This window comes from Podarcis pityusensis (assembly GCF_964106645.2).
Source record: "Podarcis pityusensis genome assembly, chromosome: 13".
Taxonomy (NCBI): domain Eukaryota; kingdom Metazoa; phylum Chordata; class Lepidosauria; order Squamata; family Lacertidae; genus Podarcis; species Podarcis pityusensis.
In genome coordinates, this window is record NC_138038.1 from 50,523,819 (window position 1) to 50,545,347 (window position 21,529).

Here is a 21,529-nt window from a genome sequence, read left to right on the forward strand (position 1 = left end):
GTCCGCAGACAGTTTTTCCGGGTCATGTGGCCAGCATGACTAAGCCACTTCTGGCGAAACCAGAGCAGCTCACGGAAACGCCGTTTACCTTCCCACCTGAGCGGTACAAAAAATGTTCTCGATGCTCTTCAGTGGAGTTCTATGAACATCTGGAATTCCAGGTTGGGTTTGACTTTGCCAGGCTCCTTCTGTGTCATGTTCCTCTTGCACGTTCCGGTATTTCCAAACAACACCTTTGTTTCCATTTCACAATGTTCTTTGGAAACCCAAGGTAGCTGGATTCTATTGTCTTCTCCTCCCAAACAAACAAGAGCTTATAGTCCGTGGTGAATGTGTCTCATCCACAGTGATTTTTCAAACCACCGGCTTTCAAATATAGGAACATAATATAAGAGCCTGCAGGATCAGGCCAATGGCCCATCTAGTCCAGCATCCTGTTCTCACAGTGCCCTACCAGATGCCTGTGGGGAAACCTGCAATCAGGATTCGAACTCAAGACCCCCCTCTCCTCCTCTGGTTTCCCAGCAACTGATATTCAAAAGCTTTGCTGCCTCCAACTCTAGAGGCAGAGCTGCAGCTATGGGATCTGAAGATCATATGTGTTAAAAGGGAACAGACAGTATAGTTTTCCCCCACCAATGAAGCAGCAATAGCACCTGAGGCTTAATGGACCCCTAGCCATTATGGTCAGCTTTGCAACAGGTGTCGATGAAATATTAGTAATATTTGTTCCAGGCGTCAGGGAGATAGCGGAGCAGAGAGCCTGAAGCTGGCACTTGTGAGCAAACCTCTGGGTTGCGTGGCGAGTTCCCGCCCCCCCCCCAGTGGAAATAATGACACATGCCACAATTATTAAGGTTAATGGGCTAAATAAGGCCACAACTTTATTGGTTACAGGTGATGAGTGGTATTGGCTTAGGCATTGGTCCTAACCAACCATATCCGACTTCAGCCCATCCGCTTGAAGTCCAGGAAGGGTTAACCACCAGTAGGGGGAGTCCTGTTGATGCACATCAACTAGGAACTCCCCCGGGGTCACCGATAGGGGGCGTGCCTTAGGCCCCCACCTCCCCAAGCTTTGGACAGGGCCATGCCCCACGGAATCCTTTATCGGACTACCCTTCAATATGTGGGGCGGGTGATGGCGCTACCTCCCCTCTTCCATCTACAGAACAATACCAATGCCTAACCGCCAATACCCAGAAAGTTGTGACAATTTGCTACGAGGCAGGCGAAAACCAAGTAAAGGTAAAGGTAAAGGGACCCCTGACCATTAGGTTGAGTCGTGGCCGACTCTGGGGTTGCGGCGCTCATCTCGCTTTACTGGCCGAGGGAGCCGGCGTACAGTTTCCGGGTCATGTGGCCAGAATGACTAAGCCGCTTCTGGTGAACCAGAGCAGCTCACGGAAATGCCGTTTACCTTCCCGCCGGAGCAGTACCTATTTATCTACTTGCACTTTTGACGTGCCTTTGAACTGCTAGGTTGGCAGGAGCAGGGACCGAGCAACGGGAGCTCACCCGGTCGTGGGGATTCAAACCACCGACCTTCTGATCGGCAAGTCCTAGGCTCAGTGGTTTAACCCACAGCGCCACCCGTGTCCCGAAAACCAAGTGGCCAATTTGCCAAGTGGAAAAATTCCTAACAGGCCAACCTCAACGGCGACCAACCGAGGTCCATAGCAAGGTCAAGGAACGAAAACTTTATAGGGCGGGAAAAGCAGGAACAGCTGGCAGGCGGCAAAGAGGGAGATCCCGGCTGCGTCCCGCTTTAAATAAGGCAGGCCACACCCCCAGAGCCAGCCGATTGGCTGGCCAGGAGGTGACGCGGCCTGGGTTCCGGCCACCGCGGGCGTGGTGGGGCCGCGAAGCCCGCAACCCCACCTCCTCCGTAGGGCGGAAGTGGCTTTGCCTGACCCAAAATGCAGCGCCAAGGACAGCAGAGAAGTCCACGTGAGATCCAGCAGACCTCAGCAAAGCTGGTGCACCTTCCAGATGTTTTGAGTATGACTCCCATCCAGCATCTGGAGGGCAGCAAGTTGCTGCTTTTCTGCTGTGTCACGCTCTTGTTCTCCATCTGCTGGGCCGGTGAGTCACGCTGCTTGGGCAGCTGGAGTGTGAAGAAATGCCTGGAGGCAGCCGCGTTTCACGTGTCCCTGGGTGGGGAAGGAACTGAGCAAGAGGAGCCTCTGTGGCCCCAGGGTTGCGTCGGATGGGATCCGAACTACGTTGGTGCAACCAGACAACGTCTCTTTTTCCGAGCCGAACATCCGCAGGTTAAAGGCCACGAATTGAACGACCTACTTCCTCGGGACTAATAATAATAATAATAATAATTTATTTGTACCCCGCCCATCTGGCTGGGTCTCCCCAGCCACTCTGGGCGGCTTCCACAGAGACCAAAAATACACTAAAATGTCACACATTAAAAACTTCCCAGAACAGGGCTGCCTTAAGATGTCTTCTGAATGTCAGGTAGTTGTTTATCGCTTTGACATCTGGTGGGAGGGTGTTCCACAAGACGGGCGCCATTACTGAGAAGGCCCTCTGCCTGCTTCTCTGTAGCTTTGCTTCTCGCAACGAGGGAACCGCCAGAAGGCCCTCGGCGCTGGACCTCAGAATGTCTTGCGCCGAATCTGCTCCCCTTTGCACCAGCTTCGGAAACGTAGGGGTTATGTACTGAGTTGAATAGCATCCAAAATCATAGCTGTCAACTGTACCTTATCTGGCGGGAAAGTCCCTTATCCCAGCGCTGTGTCCCGCTGCTGTCCCTTATTGATGATGTCCCTTAAATTTCCCGGGTTTCAAAGAAAGCAGCTCCTCCCCCTCCCTCCCTGCTGGCCAGGGAGGAGGGAGGCTCCAACTGTGTTGCTTGGCTGCCCAGCCCGCCCCCCTCCGGCCTCCTTTCACCAGCCTCGGTCCCTGGGAGCCCCTCCCCGCTGGGACTGGCGGGAGCCTCGGGCCCTTCCGCCATCATCCTCCTTGCGGCCGCCAAACTGAGCGTCTTTGCCTGGGGCCTCCCCTCTGCCCGTCGCCGCCGCTCCCGCTAGGCCGTACTGCAGCTGTGCCACTGAAGGACCCAGATGAGATGGGCAGCCTGGCATGGCCTATGAATTGCTGAGGAGCCTTGAGAGGAGAGCGAGGGCAACCATAGAGAAAGCAGTTCAGAGAGAGGAGGCGGAGGAGGATGAGGAGGCGCGGGCAGTTGTTCCGAGGGCTAACCATCGAGGGGGAAAGCGGAGGAAGGACTGCAAGCACTTCTCCCATAGATTTGTAGTGGTAGACTAGCATAGATGGTCTGATCTGCGGGTTTACTTTGGGCACTATCCCCCCCCTTCCTCCTGCCCCGCCTGATGGAACTGAGAGCTGCAGATGGAGCACGAGAGAAAAGATACAGAACTGCAGCAGCATCTTCGTAGCTTGGACTTCGTTTTGCGCGAAAAGTGGTTGCTGCTTGTAGTTATTTAATTGCAGTGTTTCATCAGCTGGTGTCTTGAGCAGCAACCTCTGGAAAAGAAGGGCTAAAAACCGGCGCTGCTCTCCAAAATAATCTGGTCCCTTTTAACTTTGTATTTCAGCTGGTTGACTAAAATCCCTTATTTTGGGTGCTGGTCCCTTATTTTCGAGGCTGCTGCTCCCTTATTTTCGAGGCTGCTGGTCCCTTATTTTCAAGGCTGCTGGTCCCTTATTTTTGAGGCTGCTGCTCCCTTATTTTCAAATCTGTAAGTTGACAGCTATGCTAGGTGGAGCAGTGGTCTGACTCAATCTGGCTTCTCACAGGTGGTCAGGCGAGCAGAGGGTAAACAGAGGCAAGCAGCTTTTGCCAACCTGGCCTCACCGGATATTCTGGACTATTTGTGGTTATTTCCTCATTTTGAGAAGACTTTTCAGGCCCTATATCCTCAATTATATTTAATCAGAGTAGTCATAATACCGCACTCTCCTCCAGCAGATCATTCAGCACAGAGGCAAATCAGTTTGTCTGGTGGCAGAGAGCACAACTGTCCTGGCTAGAGATAATAATAATAATAATAATAATAATAATAATAATAATTATTATTATTATTATTTATATCCCGCCCTCCCCAGCCGAAGCCGGGCACGGGGCAGCTAACAACAATAAAATAGTACAACATTCTAAAATCATTTCATTATAAAATTAATTCAACTCAAATTGATGGCAACCATTAGCCTAAGTTCTGTGAAGATTGCCAAAGGAGGGAGTCAGGCTGCGCCCTGACCAAAGGCCTGGCAGAACAGCTCCGTCTTGCAGGCCCTGTGGAAAGATGTCTAGTCCCGCAGGGCCCTAGTCTCTTGTGACAGAGCGTTCCACCAGATCGGGGCCACAGCCGAAAAAGCCCTGGCTCTGGTTGAGGCCAGCCTAACCTCTCTGTGGCCTGGGACCTTCAGGATGTTTTTGTTTGAAGACCGTAAGTTCCTCTGTGGGGCATACCAGGAGAGGCGGTCCCGTAGGTACGAGGGTCCTAGGCCATATAGGGCTTTGAAGGTTAAAACCAGCACCTTCAACCTGACCCTGTACTCCACCGGGAGCCAGTGCAGCTGGTATAGCACCGGGTGAATGTGATCTCGCAGTAAAGACCCCGTAAGGAGTCTCGCCGCGGCATTCTGCACCCGCTGGAGTTTCTGGGTCAGTCTCAACTCATCGACAGCGCTCTCCTTCTCCATGAATCTGTCCGATCCTAAAGCCATGTTGGTGGCCATCCTTGGCCCCTGTGGCAATGAGTTCCGTAGTTGAACTGTGCAAAGAAATACTTTCTTTTATCCTCCCTTATACCCAAAAGCCCCTGGGCACCATCCCAATTTGCACAAAAATGAACAGCTGCTAATGTAAATCCATAGGTGCAAATTCAGGGCAACGGTCAGAGGGGAAACCACCATAGGAGCAAAGCAATAAAAATTATAATTTTTGTTTGAAGAAAGCGGAGATCTAAGAGCTAGGATCAAAGACCTGAGGCTCGTGGGGCACACGACTAGGCCACACTCGCAACACTTCACCACCCCGGTAGCATGGAATTTAAATTCAAAAGAGTTTGTGTACTTCACAAACATGATGAGTCATGAGAACATAGCATTAAGGCTCAGAAGGTGCGTTAAATTGGATTTCCCAGGGGAACCATACTAGTGAGAAACTCCTGCCATAGACTTATGCATGCAGCCAAACCAGTGGATCGGGGAAAACCCATTATGGGCTTCACCCGATCTGCGCCCACTCGGACATTTAGATCTATAGAACTGACACCTCTACAAGTAGTGCATAGTGTTTGTTCCACTCTTGCAAGAGATGGGACTTTCAATGTGGCAGCGCTGGACTTTGGAACTCCCCGCTCATTGACGCTAGGCCAGCACATTCACTCTACTGCTAAAAACATAAGAAGGGATTGCTGGATCTGGCTGGCTGCCCACCTGGTCCAGCATTCTGTTCCCGATGTGGCCAATCAGACGCTTGTTAGGCTGGCCTCAACCAGAGCCAGGGCTTTTTCGGCCGTGGCCCCGATCTGGTGGAATGCTCTGCCCCAAGAAACTAGGGCCCTGCGGGACTTGACATCTTTCCGCAGGGCCTGCAAGATGGAGCTGTTCCACCAGGCCTTTGGCCAGGGCACAGCCTGACTCCCTCCTTCGGTAATCCTCACAGAACTCTAGCCCAACGGTTGCCATTAATTTGATTTTGAACTGATTTTAAAATGAATTGATTTTAGAATGCTGTGTTACTTTTATTGTGGATAGCCGCTCTGATAATAATAATTATTATTATTATTATTATTATTATTATTATTATTATTGGAAACCCGCAAGCGGGATCCGAGTTCAAGAGCCCTCTCTCTTCCTGTGGTTTCCAGCAACTGGCAGTCAGGAGCATTGAAGCCTCCAGCTGAGGAGGCAGCACAGAGCCATCTTGGCTAAGGTAAGGGTAAAGGGACCCCTGACCATTAGGTCCAGTCGTGGCTGACTCTGGGGTTGCAGCACTCATCTCGCTTTATTGGCTGAGGGAGCCGGCATACAGCTTCCGGGTCATGTGTCCAGCATGACTAAGCCGCTTCTGGCGAACCAGAGCAGCGCATGGAAACGCCGTTTACCTTCCTGCCGGAGTGGTACCTATTTATCTACTTGCACTTTGATGTGCTTTCGAACTGCTAGGTTGGCAGGAGCAGGGACCGAGCAATGGAAGCTCACCCCGTTGCGGGGATTTGAACCGCCGACCTTCCAATCGGCAAGCCCAAGAGGCTCAGTGGTTTAACCCACAGCCCCACCCGCAGCCCCTTCTATTTCTTCACCCCTCGCTGATAACCTCTGGCCCACATGACGCAGAGGGGCTATCTGGCAGATCTACTGCAGCCACCTCCCAGTTTCCACCGAAAGCATCTTTTTCGTCCAGTCCCTCATACCTCCCTCTGGACTTAACCTTTAGCCCACGAAGCAACAACCAGAGCCAGTACCTATTTATCTACTTGCACTTTGACGTGCTTTCGAACTGCTAGGTTGGCAGGAGCAGGGACCAAGCAACGGCAGCTCACCCTGTTGCGGGGATTCGAACCGCCGACCTTCTGATCGGCAAGCCCAAGAGGCTCTGTGGTTTAGACCACAGCGCCACCCGCGTCCCTTCATTGAGGCGTGCACAACCTTTTATCTGCATTCCCTACTGGGCAACTCCCTACAGAGTGGGTGGACCCCATAGGTGCCAACTCCCTGCGGCCCTGGGTGCCCGAGCGCCCACAGATTTCCCCGTGAAGTGGCTGGGTACCCAGAAATTTCGGTGCCGGGGTCATTCATGCTTCATGGCACCCATGAATCCGGGCACCCACAGTCAAAGGGCCATGTTGCCACTCCTGATGGGTCCAAACCAGCTGTGAACGAGACAAGGTCCAAAAGTTGGCAGTGCCACCCCACTCCCCTCTTAGCCCAGAGAAGAAATACAATGCTCAGGAACGGGTCACTCACAAGGAGTTTTTGAACTCAATCTACGGACCACATGAAATTAGACCACATTTCCACATACAGTGGTACCTCAGGTTAAGTACTTAATTCGTTCTGGAGGTCCGTTCTTAACCTGAAACTGTTTGTCAGAGCTGCTTCCAGATCCTAGCTCACAGAGGATCACGCTAGCCAGCGATCATTAAATAAAAGCCTTTATTGATTTACAGTTTCCATTCTCAAGCTGCTGCGTGCAACTCTACGTCTCATGGTTAGATCGGCGAAGCTCCATCTGAGTCTCCGCCCCTTGTACACCAACTTAATATCCTAGCCTTGCTCCACCTTTTCCGCCTGACTGTTCTTCTCTGGGTCCCTCTGCCCCCCGGGGTCTCTTCCTTCCGGGATTCCTCTGACGCTGACGCTGACCCCCCTGACTCTTCTCCCTCCTTTCGGCGGGCTTTAGGACCTGGCTCCCTTTCCGGGCTGCCTACTGCGCCACCTTCCTGTGCATTTGAACTTGTCGCGCGCGCCCAACCTTCCACCTTCCGTCTGACCGTTTCTTCGCTCCCCGATGGAGGTGTGGCCACTCCTGACTCGTGCCCTCCCCCCTGTTGTGAGCTGCCAGCGCTTGATCCCTGGCGCCCTTCCTCTTCCCTGCTCTCTGGCGGTGACGCTGGTCCCGATTTCCAACTGCTCCCCTCTGAGTCCCCTCTGGTTCTATCTTCCTGGGGTGTCCCCCTAGGCTCCCCCCTTGCCCTGGCCACTGGTGCTCCTTTCTGTGAATCTTCTGATTCACTGGAAAGACTCGGAGATCTCGGGTCGTCGTCATCACTCATCTTTTCTTCTGCCTCCTCTCCCTCGCTCTCTGTTTCCTCCCTTGCCCTTGCCTCTGCTCCTGAACCCCTGACATCCATCCCCCCCTCGAAGCCCCCTCTTCCCCCCTCCCCTCCTTCCGGTGCGGGATCTGGGTGCTGCCGTGTCAGGGGGACGAACGTCGGATACAGTTCGCTTCCCGTGGCGGGCCGCCATCCGAAGTCTTCCGGTTCTTCCTCCCTGCTCTCGTTGACGACGGTCACCTCCGCTTCCATCTCTGTGCCGCCGTGCTCGAAACCCGGGTCGTCCCCGAAAACGTCCATGTCCGTCTCTCCCTCGTTGCCTTCTGGAGACGTTGCTCGTCCTGGACCCTCCAGCCACCTTCTGCGGAACTGCTCCTCTGGTCGATCATCCCACCAATACGAGGGTTCTGAAGCAGATCCCGAGGGTGACCCCTCTGGGGAACGGGCGTCTCGTGTCGGTTCCTCGTCCGAGTCGAACCCCCGGAACGTGCTGGCTGAAAGCGTGGGCGTGAAAAGCCAGTCGTCGAAAAAGTCTGCTGGCATTGGCCTATGTGGGAAGAGGGCATGAAACTCTTCTTTGAGCAGAGGTTCGTCTAAAGCGTAGCCCGGCACCCAGCTGTTGGCACTGGCCGGGGTGCCCTCCTTGGCGAGAAGGTATTCTACCCCCTCTTCCCCCCATCTGGAGTCCAAAATCTCCGTGACTTCGTTGATGCGCTCCTCCTGTGCCACTCCCCCTTGCCCGGTTCTCTCTCGGAGCGGACCCGGTGCCGTTCCTGGTTCCTGAAACCTGTGAGGTGCCTTGTAGGGAGTGAGCACCGATCTGTGGAACACCGGATGCATTCTGGAACCCTCCGGAAGAGCCAGCCTGAAAGCCACCGGGTTGACCTGTTCGTCGACTTGGTAGGGCCCCAGTTGTTTATGCCCTAGTTTCTTCTTCGCCAACGACCTGGCCGGCACTGCGTGGGCTGCTAACCAGACCCAGTCTCCCACATGGATCTCTTCGCCAACCCTTCTGTGTTTGTCCGCTTGTACCTTGTATGCGTGTTTAGCCAGCTCCAGGTGCCGCCGCAGCTGATCGTGGACCTCCTGCAACTCCGACGCGAACGCATCTGCTGTCTGCGGCTCCCCCTCCCCCATTCTTTCCAGTCCCGGGAAGGTTCTAGGGTGCCTCCCGTTGTTGGCGAAGAACGGCGTGACCCCCGTGGACACGTGCTTCGTGTTGTTGTAGGCGAACTCGGCGAGAGGCAGGTAATCCACCCACGTCGCAGGCTGTTGATTCGCATAACATCTCAGGTACTGCTGCATGATGGCATTGACCCGCTCCGCTTGCCCGTTGGTCTGCGGGTGTCTAGCCGACGCCAGGTTGATCTTGACGTTCAGGAAGCCCATCAGCCTCTGCCAGAAGTTTGAGATGAACTGTCGCCCTCGGTCGGACAGAATAGACCGCGGCAGACCGTGAACCTTGAACACGTGGTTTATGAACAGTTTGGCGGTTTGTTCCGCCGTGGCCACCTTCGCACACGGAATGAAATGTGCCATCTTGGAGAACAAATCCACCACCACCAGCACAGCCGTCTTGCCCCTCGAGCTGGGCAGATCCGTGACAAAGTCCAGGGCCACTCTCTCCCATGGCTCGAACGGAGTTTGCAGCGGTTCCAGCAGTCCGGCCGGCGGTCTGTGCACTGGTTTGGACCTCTGGCAGGTGTCACACCTCGCCACGTAGTCCGCGACTTCCCCTCTCATTCCGGGCCACCAGAAGTCTCTGGCTACTAATTCCACCGTCTTCTCCTTGCCAAAGTGCCCGGCAGTGGGCGCGTCGTGCAGCTGCTGCAGTACCTTGGCGCGAAGTTCGTCTCCTGGCACGTAGATGGCCCCTTTACGGATGAGCAAACCATCTCGCAGCTGGAACTCGTCGGTCGCTGCCGTGCCCCTGTGCACCTCTGCCATCTTTGCTTGCGCGAAGGAGTCATCCTGCAACGCTCGTCGCACCGCATCCAGGTCAACTGTTGCCGCCGCGCACGCCCACACTGTCGGTGCGAAGATGTGCATGGCGGCCGCTGGCGTTGCCTCCTCCAGATACTGTGGCTTACGGGAGAGAGCATCCGCCATGATGTTGGTGTCCCCCGGGACATACTCTATTCGGAAGTCGAAATTCGCAAAGAACTCAGCCCAACGTATCTGCCTCTGGTTCAGGAACTGTGCCGTGCGCCAGTGCTCTAGATTCTTGTGGTCCGTGCAGACCTGCACCGTGTGCTTGGCGCCGATCAGGAAGTGCCTCCACGCTTTGAACGCTGCATGAATGGCCAGCAACTCCCTGTCCCAGATGGTGTAGTTCTGTTCGGACTTGCTGAGCTTCCTTGAGTAAAACGCTCCCGGCCTCCAAACCCCCTGCGGGTCTTTCTGCAGCAGGACTGCTCCCACGGCTCTGTCCGAAGCGTCTGTCTCCACCCTCATCGGCCTGCTGGGGTTGACATGAAGCAGCTGCTCTTCCGACGCGAAGAGACGCTTGAGTGCCTGAAAGGACTGCTCCGCCTGCTCTGTCCAGATGAACTTCTTTTTCTTGGAGCTGAGCGTGTCCGTGATGGCCGCTGTCTGCATCGCAAAGCCTTTGATAAACTTGCGATAGAAGTTCGCGAAGCCGACAAACCGTTGGACCTCCTTCCGGTTGCGTGGGCTTTTCCAATCCAACACTGCTCGGACCTTGGCGCTGTCCATGGCGAGCCCTTTATCAGACAACTTGTAGCCCAGGAAATCCACCTCGGTCACGTCGAATTGGCACTTCTCCAGCTTGGCGTAAAGCCTATGTTGCTGTAGCCTGCTCAGCACTTCCTTGACGTGTCTGTCATGCTCCTGCTGCGATTCCGAAAAGATCAGGATGTCATCCAAGAAACAGACGCACGTCTTGTAGAGGAGCCCCGCCAACACGTGATGCATGAAAGCTTGAAAAACGTGGGAGCCATTTTGCAATCCAAAAGGCATAACTCTATATTCGTAGGTGCCCAGGGGCGTGAACATGGCTGTCTTCCACTCATCTCCCTCCCGCATGCGAATGAGGTTGTATGCCCCTCGCAGGTCCAACTTGGTGAACACTCTGCCCTTCCGTACCTTTGCGAGGAGGTCGTCGATTCGGGGCATGGGGAAGTCCGATGGCTTGGTCACACTGTTCAAGATGCGAAAGTCCACTACAAGTCTTTTTTGGGGCGTGTCCCGCTTCTTAACAAAGAATACCGGACTGCCCCCCGCTGCCTTGGACTCTCGGATGAAACCGCGCTCCAAATTATGATCTATGAACTCTTTGAGTTCCTGCAGTTCGTCCTCAGACATGGAATACAGCTTCCCTTTGGGCAGCGCCGCCCCCGGCAGCAGGTCAATTTTGCAGTCATATGGTCTGTGGGGGGGTAGCCTGTCTGCCTCTTTCTCGCAGAAAACCTCCAAAAATTCTGCGTACTTGTGGGGAACCGCTTGCAGCGTGCCTAGCTGCAGCTGTGACTCCTCTTCCCCTCCTTCCTGCCTGGGCACGATGCAGTGTTCAGCGCAAAAGGAAGAGCCGAAGGTCAGCTGCCTCTGGTACCAAGCCAGCGTCGGGCTGTGCTTGTCCAGCCAACTCATGCCCAATACAATGGGCGTGTCCGATAGTTGAGTGACATTGAAGCTGATGATTTCCCTGTGATTCCCAAGTCGCATCACCATTGGTGGCGTCTGCTTCACCACTTGCCCCCCTAGCAGCTCCCTGCCATCCACCGTGACAACCTGCAGGGGCAGCGTGGCAGGCAGCAACTGTATAGCGTGCCGGTCGACAAAGTCCTGCCCTATAAAGTCCGCATTGCTTCCGGAGTCAATGGTGATTGGCACGTCCATGGTGATTCCATTGGGCAGCTGGAGCGACGCGGTGAGCTTCACTACCGGTTTGGGCGGGAGGGGGTCCATGGGCTGTAAAATCTCTGGGGACTGCTTCACTGACACGTCTGGCTGGGCCCCAGTGCCTCTTCCTCCAACCAGACTCCTTCGTTTCCCTGCTGTGGTTGTCCTTGCTGCGTTGCTGCAGTTACCATTGCTGAGGCTGCAGTGTGCTTGTGGAGCCTCTGGGGACACTCTTTCGCCATATGCTGTGGATCATCGCAGATGTAACACTTCCTGTTCCCTCTAGGAGGCTTCGCTTTCACTGCTGCCGGTGCTAGGGCTCTGGCTGCTGACTGAGCCCTTGCACCTCCAACCTCCATAGGTTCCGCTCCTCCTCCTGGCGGAGGCGTGGATTGTGCACGCGCTGCTTCTCTGGGAAGGAAGGAGGAGCCCCTGGCTGGTTCGCGCCCTCCACGCCCTTCGTCCCTGCTCCACGGACGTCCTTCCAGCCGCACCCCCACCGCCAGCGCCCTCTGAACGATCTCCTGCGTGGTCCGGGGTCTCTCCCCCCTCGCAATTTCATCTTTAACCGAGCCGTACAATCCCTCCCAAAACAGGTCTCTTACAGGAGCCGAATCTCTGTCCCATTCCAGGGCACTGACCAAAGCGAAAAAGCGGGCATGGTACTGCCTTACGCTGGCCCTCCCTTGCTTCAGTCCATGTATCTCCTGCCGAGCAAGATCCACGTCAATGCTTGATAAAAAGCACCCATCCATCGCTTTAATAAAGGCATCCGCATTTTGGAGCGCCGGATCCTTATCTCTCCACAAATTGCGCAGCCATGCTTTAGCATCTCCATGCAAATGGGACATGATGAATCCCACCTTCTCTTGCTCATCTCTAAAGTCTTTGTTCAGCAGTTGCAGTGCACACATTACATCTGCTCTAAAGTTGGGGTACTGTTGCAAATTCCCATCGAAGTGAGAGACCAGACCGCCTGTTCGTCTCCCCAACCCAATCCCCTCCGGTTTGGGTGTCAGTTGCCCTTGCTTCGTAAGCACTTCCAACCTGACCTGGAGATCCCTGTAGGCGGCAGCTGCGTCCTCCTCTCTCTTCCTGGATGCAAGAGCCTCGGCATTCAGTCGTGTCACTGCTTCTCTGAGTTCCACTATCTGCTGTTCGGCCGTCATGTTGTCTGCCGTTCGTGAGCTCGCTAGTAGGCACCCGCTTTCTCTCCTCTCCGCGAGGACGTAGATGCCCACAATCTAGGGATGGAGCTTACTGTCTGAGCTGCTTCCAGATCCTAGCTCACAGAGGATCACGCTAGCCAGCGATCATTAAATAAAAGCCTTTATTGATTTACAGTTTCCATTCTCAAGCTGCTGCGTGCAACTCTACGTCTCATGGTTAGATCGGCGAAGCTCCATCTGAGTCTCCGCCCCTTGTACACCAACTTAATATCCTAGCCTTGCTCCACCTTTTCCGCCTGACTGTTCTTCTCTGGGTCCCTCTGCCCCCCGGGGTCTCTTCCTTCCGGGATTCCTCTGACGCTGACGCTGACCCCCCTGACTCTTCTCCCTCCTTTCGGCGGGCTTTAGGACCTGGCTCCCTTTCCGGGCTGCCTACTGCGCCACCTTCCTGTGCATTTGAACTTGTCGCGCGCGCCCAACCTTCCACCTTCCGTCTGACCGTTTCTTCGCTCCCCGATGGAGGTGTGGCCACTCCTGACTCGTGCCCTCCCCCCTGTTGTGAGCTGCCAGCGCTTGATCCCTGGCGCCCTTCCTCTTCCCTGCTCTCTGGCGGTGACGCTGGTCCCGATTTCCAACTGCTCCCCTCTGAGTCCCCTCTGGCTCTATCTTCCTGGGGTGTCCCCCTAGGCTCCCCCCTTGCCCTGGCCACTGGTGCTCCTTTCTGTGAATCTTCTGATTCACTGGAAAGACTCGGAGATCTCGGGTCGTCGTCATCACTCATCTTTTCTTCTGCCTCCTCTCCCTCGCTCTCTGTTTCCTCCCTTGCCCTTGCCTCTGCTCCTGAACCCCTGACACTGTTCTTAACCTGAAGAACAACTTTAGCTAATGGGGCCTCCTGCTGCCTCCGCGCCGCCGGAGCACCATTTCTGTTCTCATCCTGAAGCAAAGTTCTTAACCCGAGGTAATATTTCTGGGTTAGCGGAGTCTGTAACCTGAAGCGTATGTAACCCAAGGTACCACTATAATGTAGTTTGTGGCATAGAAATCAATATTCTGAGGATCTCGGCTTTCTTTAAAAAGCGAAACAAAACCAGCCTCTTGCCCTTACACTGGCACAGCAGGTTTCAAAGTGTGCAACCCACACTTGGAAAAATATTGATCACCAAATGGCTTTATTGTTGTTGCCTCTCACTAGGTCTTGTGGAAGAGGAACTAATTATTTAAACAAGCAAATATATGCCAGAGACGGAAATGACTGGCAGAATCCGTGACCAGGGAGAAGAGACGGTGGAGGAAGATTGGGAGAAATTCAAAGACTATCTTCAGAAACATTGTAAAATCAAAGAATGTTAGAGTGATGTTGGACTGAAAATAAGCGGTTTCCAGCTGTACAGGTTAAAGTTAATGATAGACTAAGATTAAGATTAGGATTAAAGATGTTTAAAGAAATGGAAATCTGACAATTAAGAGGGGAAAATTTTTAATGTTATATTATATTAAGATTAAAGATCAGGTTTAAAGAAATTGAAGACATATATTACAATATTATATCAAAGTTAAAGATTGGGATTAAAAAAGTTGAAAAGAAATTGCTGGACAAACAATTTGGATTGGAATACAAAAGAGGGAGGTATGAGGAAGTCCAGAAAATAAGCAAACTAAAAAAACGGAAATGGAAAAGAGATATTGTTTTTAATTGTTATGTTTTTTGTCTTTTATTGTTGAATTGTGTTCTTTTTTGTGTGTTCTTGTTATCTTGTTATCTTTTCTTTTTTTGCGATATGTATTGTGTATGTTTTTCTTTTCTTTCTTTGTTGTTTAAAACTTAAATAAAAATTATTCAAAGCAAATATATGCCAGAGCTATTTGTACAAACGTTTCGGATTCATCCTAGCAACAAACAACGGTCAGATTAAACGTTAAGCAGAATAAGCCCGTGCTTAGGGTGTCGAGGGAAGGGCGACGCCGCAGAAATTTTCCGTTGCTGGATTTTTAACATTAAGGGTCACAAATTGCCCAGCTGAGTGTTCATTTTCTCAGCTGAAGTCTATTAAAAATCCCAGCCGAACAGCAAGGCAACGAGGCAGGCTGGATGGATGCCTTATCTCTAAGTTTAGAAGCCGATGTGTTGCGAAAGATGAGTTTTGAGACCTGATCAAAGACTTTGCAATTAGAAAAACTAGGAGAAAATTTCTCAAATAGAAATAAACCAAAAATAATCATTGTTTTCCATCTGTTTCATTTTGAAAGATAATAATAATAATAATAATAATAATAATAATAATAATAATAATAAATTATTTATACCCCGCCCATCTGGCTGGGTTTCCCCAGCCACTCTGGGTGGCTTCCAACAAAATATTAAAATAAAATATTCTATTAAACATTAAAAGCTTCCCTAAAACTTCATCTTACGGTTTATTGTTGTTTATGTTTTGAATTAGACATATGCGGGGGCCCGAAAAATCTTTTAAGGGCTTCATCCGGCCCTGTGTCAGATAAGGCATAGCTGTCAACTTTTTCCTTTTTTAAGGGAAATTCCCTTATTCCAAATAGGATTCTTCGCAAGAAAAGGGGAAAGTTGACAACTATGCAAATAAGGACGCTCGGCTCCTCGGAGATCAGCCCAGCCACGGAATAGCTCCAGAGGCGACTCACACAAGCAAGCCAAGCCGCATACTTCACATCTCTCGAGACAATAACAAAAATCCCCAATCACTTAGAGCTCTTGGCCAATGTGATGACTAGCTGACAAAATCCCTTCCCTATTCTAAATATGCAAACGACTCAGAACTCCTCCTGGATTGCGATGGGAAGTTACCCACTGAGTCATCCCGAGGGAAATTTAAGTAGATCTGCACCGCGGTTCAACACCCTGCCCTGGTTTAGTCAGTTCCCGGTTTTCCAGAGGAAGCTGGTGGCAGGTGGAGGGAGACAGGCTCAGAAAATGATAAGGCCGTGCGGCTGGGGAAGGCTGAGGATAGTGGCTGTGGGTTAACAGGACGAATAAATGGGACACTGGAGGAGGGAACGGGGATTTTGGCTGTGCCCTGGGAGTAACTGCTCCTGCCTTCTAATCTCCTAATGTTTCAGGAATGTTAGAGGAGGCCAACTGCTCTCACCTAATTTAGCATCTTGTCCTCACAGCAGCCACCCAGAACAGGGACGGATTTTAATAACAGCAACAACAACAACAACAAATTTTTATTTATACCCCACCCTTCCCGGTTCAAAAACTGGGCTCAGGGCAGCTAACTTTGGTAATTTTTTTGTAGTCTGGGGCTGTGAATGAGGCCGGGATCTGGTGTCCCCAAATGGGTCCTTTCTCTCTCTCTTTTTTAATGCTATTTTATTAATTTTAACAATAATAAGAAAAAACATAGAAATAACCGTACCTTAATCCTTAGATCAGGGACGCGGGTGGCGCTGTGGGTTAAAGCACAGAGCCTAGGACTTGCCGATCAGAAGGTCGGCAGTTCGAATCCCTGCGATGGGGTGAGCTCCCGTTGCTCGGTCCCTGCTTCTGCCAACCTAGCAGTTCGAAAGCACGTCAAAGTGCAAGTAGATCAATAGGTACCACTCCGGCGGGAAGGTAAACGGCGTTTCCGTGCGCTGCTCTGGTTCGCCAGAAGCGGCTTAGTCATGCTGGCCACATGACCCGGAAGCTGTACGGCGGCTCCCTTGGCCAATAAAGCGAGATGAGCGCCACAACCCCAGAGTCGGCCACGACTGGACCTAATGGTCAGGGATCCCTTTACCTTTAATCCTTAGATCAACTATGTATACAATCCATAACAATTCCCAAACATGGGATTTCTAGAATCCTTTGACTCCCCTCCACTCCCCTTCTTGCTTCTTTTGTTTTACATCTAATCATGCACGTCCGTGATCTCTTCAATTTGCAATACCTTCCAGTTTTATACATTCTTCATCGTATTACAAGTGTTTTTCAAAGTCCTGCTAATGTATAACATCGTGCTTTGAAAGTCTGCAAGAACAAATTTCCGTTTTCCAAATTATTGTCCGCTTATTTTCTTGGGTTTCTAATTAATTGATTATTCCTGCATGGTCCATTAATTTACTTTACCGAGCTCCTTTATCTTCTTTGGCAGATATTTCTTCTTTTTCAAATTCTGGGATGATCTTAGCCAAGCATCTGCTATCATATACAGGGAAAGATTCTTTTTTCTCTTTGAAAACATTCAATCCTGTAGAACCCAATGTCAAGTCTTCCGTTTTTTTAACAAAGGTTATTTTAAGCCTTTTCTTCAAATCATTATATATCATTATCCAAGCTTTTTTTAACAACCTGACATTGCCACCACATATAGTAGCCTCTCAAATGGGTCCCAAATGGGTCTTCTCAAAATGATGGGTCTTCTCAATTTTGTGGCCCCTCGACTCACACCCCATGAAAGAATATGATCAAATTCAAGTATATAAATTGAATTGATCATCATCATCATTGTCCTGGGACGATGAATTTGAAAGTTGGTGCCTGCCATGAATTTGCATTCATTCATTTATTATTACATTTGCAGCTCACCTTTCATATCAGGGGTGAGGAGACTTTGGGACGCCATGGGTCAAGGTGTTTATGAGGACCCAGCCTTGTGGGCCAATTTTGGCCGCTGGGCAGGGCTGCTCACCTGTCAATCACCTGACGTCTGGTGATTGGGGGCTTGGAAGTGTGTTTACTAAAAATATAGTAGGTTATAAATAATCATATATGCAGTGCCTTTGTTCTGGAGGGACGCAGGGGGACGCATACCCATAAACATTTTGTGAATCTAACGGGAGAAGAAACTAATTTTTTTAAAAAATAGTTTCTTCTCTAGCATGGTGAATCATCAGTTCTGTTGCTATCCCTGATGGCGGCCTTTTGTCCATTTACCCCCCCCCCCCCCAGTTTGAACTATAAAATGGTGATTTTCTTGAGTCAAAATGAGAGTAGCCCTAAACATTTTTTTAAGAGAAAAAAAAGCACTGCATATATGTATTTGGATAATAATAATACTTATATATTGATGTACTGTGGTACCTCGGGTTAAGAACAGCCCTGTTTACGAACTATTCGGTATAAGAACTCTGCAAAACCGGAAGTAGTGTTCCGGTTTATGAACCTTACCTCGGTCTACGAATGGAATCTGAGCGGTGGAAGGGCACTGGCGGCGGGAGGCCTTGTTAGGGAAAGCACGCCTCAGTTTAAGTAGGGTTTCGGTTTAAGAACGGACTTCTGGGATGGATTAAGTTCATAAACCGAGGTACCACTGTGCTAGACAAACATGTGGAATTGTAGTTGTTTGCATATACAGTGGTACCTCAGGTTACAGACGCTTCAGTTTACAGACTCCGCTAACCCAGAAATAGTACCTCGGGTTAAGAACTTTGCTTCAGGATGAGAACAGAAATCGTGCTCCGGCGGTGCGGTGGCAGCAGGAGGCCCCATTAGCTAAAGTGGTGCTTCAGGTTAAGAACAGTTTCAGGTTAAGAACGGACCTCCGGAACGAATTAAGTTCTTAACCCGAGGTACCACTGTATAATGATATAATATACCTTTTACTTTTTATTCCATTATGAATTTATATATTTCATTTGCTTTTTATTTCCATTTTATTTTGTTCAAGTTGAAATATTCTGTAATAACAACAACAATAAATATACCAAAAAGGGGGTGGCAATGGGAATTCAAGGACTTACTCCCATTAACCTCCATCTCTGGAGACCTGCCCCTGTGGCACTGCCAATAGGGCTGTCCCTATATTTGGGGCCTGGGATGCTCCTGACCTGGCAATGCTAGCAACAAGGTAAAGAGAGAGGGGCACTGAATCCCCCAAACTGCTGCCCCCTCCAATTTTTCTGGAAGGAGTTTGTGGAGCTGGGCTTCAGCTTGGGGACAGAACACCTCCTTTACCTGCAAAAGGTCGCAGGTTCGATCCCCGGGGTCTCCTGATAGGGCTAGAAAAAGGCTCTGGACATAGTCCTGAACACTTGTCTAATTTCCATCGGTGAAAACCCCCCCTTTCTCTCTGCCTATCTTCCCACCTGCTTCGCTCCATCCCCCTGCCTTCCAGTCCTGCCATCGCCCTCATCTCTCCCTGCTGAGATGCACCTGCCGCGATGGGAGGTCGCCACCCACGATGGAGAGATGGGTGGTCCATTTCCAGGTGCAGCTTGGCTTTCACCTTTGTATGCCGGGAGGATGGAGGAGAAGGCCTGCGTGTGGACGTACATATATATATAAGTGATCGCCTGTGCTGCAGGAGGTTACCTGTGTGAGTCGAGGCAGCGAGAGTGGGTGGGAGGACTTGGACTGAGCCCTGTCGCTCGGAGGCACCTGGGCGTAGCTCAGCCAAAAGGGAGACGAGCCGGTTCCTGGAGCAGATGTTTGCCTCACCTGCGCACCACACTTATAAGCCAGGCTCCCGGCTTCTTCCCGAAGCTTTTTCCGGCTTCTCTTCGCCCCGATCTCCCGAGGGTCCAAACGTGGGCAGGATGGAACAAGTGGGGATCTTCTCCTCCAAGCCGGCCGAACCAGTTGTCTACAAAGTCAAAGTGGCGACCGGGCAAGGTCTCCTGACTGGGACCTTTGACTCCATTTCCATCACCTTGGTGGGGACCAACGGAGAGAGCGCCAAGCAACTTCTGAACCGGGTCGGAACCAGTTGTGCCAAGGGATCGGTAAGCTCTGGGGTTTGGCGGTTCGGGGAGAGGGTGGTCCCCCAACTTCCCAGAACAAATAGCATCTCCTTTTGCAAACGTGTTACGGATGACCTTAAGGGAGCTTTCATCGCTAAGCAGCTATGATTAAACAAACAACAATAAAACAAATTGCTTCTAAGTTTTTAATTCACGCGCGATTGATGATAAGCCACAAATGACAGCTCCGGGACCAAAACGAATTTGCAGGAGAGCTCAAATTAATACCCGGGTATCCTTTGGAGTCCGACATTTCGCAATGTTTAGCTTTCGAATCCTGATCGGAAAACTCGACCAAAGAACTCTCTCGTTTCGCTATACACGTAGCAGCCGGAAAGGTTTGTCCTGAACGTCAGGTTTTTGGGGTGAAAAACGGGGGGACGATCTCCGCGTGGCTACTTAATTTTGCGTTTCAGATGCAAGGAGTCTGCCCAAAAATGCTGAAGGCCTTTAAATCTAAATTGATCCGGCCTCGCTTGTGGTTACTGGGACTCAGGGCAGTGGCCTTCAGACATGGGGACCTAGGAGGCTGAATTATACTGAGCCAGACCCGTGGTCCATTTAGGTCAATATTGTTTACACTGGCTGGTAGCAACTCTCTAAGATTTCAGATGGGACCTCTCCCAGCCTTACCTGGAGAGGCTGGGGATTAAATCAGGGACTTTCTGCAAGCCTTCTTCTCCTCGGATATTTTCACACAAATCAGTAGGAACCTTTTGCACCCTCTTCCACTAGTGTGAATGTTGTTAAGTAGAAGAGAAAGAGAGGGATATTTTTAAATGGATGTATATTCTCTCCAATAAGGGATGTGGGTGGCGCTGTGGGTTAAACCACAGAGCCTAGGACTTGCCGATCAGAAGGTCGGCGGTTCAAATCCCCGCGACAGGGTGAGCTCCCATTGCTCGGTCCCTGCTCCTGCCAACCTAGCAGTTCGAAAGCACGTCAAAGTGCAAGTAGATAAATAGGTACTGCTCCAGCGGGAAGGTAAACAGCGTTCCCTGCGCTGCTCTGGTTCGCCAGAAGCGGCTTAGTCCTGCTGGCCACATGACCCGGAAGCTGTACGCCGGCTCCCTGGGCCAGTAAACCGAGATGAGCGCCGCAACCCCAGAGTCAGCCACGACTGGACCTAATGGTCAGGGGTCCCTTTACCTTTACCTATTTTCTCCAATATAGATAAATAAAACCTATCAAAGTCAATGGGCCTAAGTTAGCCACGATGACCATGAATTCCAGTGGGGTCTACCCTGCGTGGAACTGACATTGGATATGGTCCATGAACTGCATAACTTGCCATACCACAAATAACTTATTTATATTATTGGTTGCATTTAAAATTGTAGAGTTGGAAGGGACCGTGAGGGTCATCTAGTCCAATGCAGGAATCTTTTGCCCCAAGTGGGACTCGAACCCACAACCCTGAGCTTACGAACCTCATGCTCTGCTGACTGAGCTATGTGGTGGGCTATATCGCACCTTTATCTCTGAGGAGCTCAATTGTGGCCTCAGTTGTGAAATGCAACTAACCATGGGCGATATCATCTGCTCAACTGGATGGTATGCGCAGACAGGGCACAGGACAAGGGTCTGCTAAGAGGGCGTGAGAGCAAGGTTGTGTTGCATTGACAAAGGGTAAGTCTAACTCTGCCGCCCGAGGCAGCTTGCCTCTGAATATCCCTCGCTGGGAATCGCAAGCCAGAAGAGCACACTGCTGTTGAACCTCAGGTCCTGCCTGGGGCTTCGCAGAAGAGGCACCATCTGGTTGGCCACTGTGAGAACAGGATGTGGGACCTGAATGTAAGGAGCTGGCCCAAAGTTGAAGAAATGAACTCAGTATCTCACTGAGGTCTAGAAACTTGGTTAGTCTGCAAATTGGCAGGTGTGTCACTCAATTACTTCTCGCTCCCTGGCGATTTGATGACTGTAAGAAGTGACTCAAAGGCACATGGCAAGTTGCCTTAGATCACGCCAAGCTATTGACTCCTCAGACTGGTGGCGGCTGTCTGGATCGTGGCCCGAGAGAGAGACCTTCCCCAGGAC

General features: G+C 51.2%; 1 protein-coding gene and 2 long non-coding RNA genes across 4 annotated transcripts in view; all 3 read left to right on the forward strand.

Annotated features, from left to right (window-relative positions):
• Positions 1-21,529, forward strand: part of LOC308462432 — a 223,256-nt gene that overhangs the window by 161,522 nt on the left and 40,205 nt on the right. The window lies entirely within an intron of this gene.
• Positions 1,714-14,259, forward strand: LOC308462426. Its single transcript, XR_013979145.1, has 3 exons — positions 1,714-2,085; positions 5,856-5,920; positions 13,989-14,259. It is a non-coding gene; the product is annotated as an uncharacterized lncRNA (long non-coding RNA).
• Positions 19,045-21,529, forward strand: part of LOC308462225 (polyunsaturated fatty acid lipoxygenase ALOX15B-like) — a 39,741-nt gene continuing 37,256 nt past the window's right edge. For both annotated transcript variants that reach the window (XR_013979072.1, XM_080979731.1), the window contains exon 1: positions 19,045-19,474. Coding sequence is in view for 1 of the 2 variants with exons in the window: in XM_080979731.1 (XP_080835857.1) it covers positions 19,178-19,474 (297 nt within the window). In the remaining variant the exon portion in view is untranslated. The remainder of the gene's footprint in view (positions 19,475-21,529) is intronic.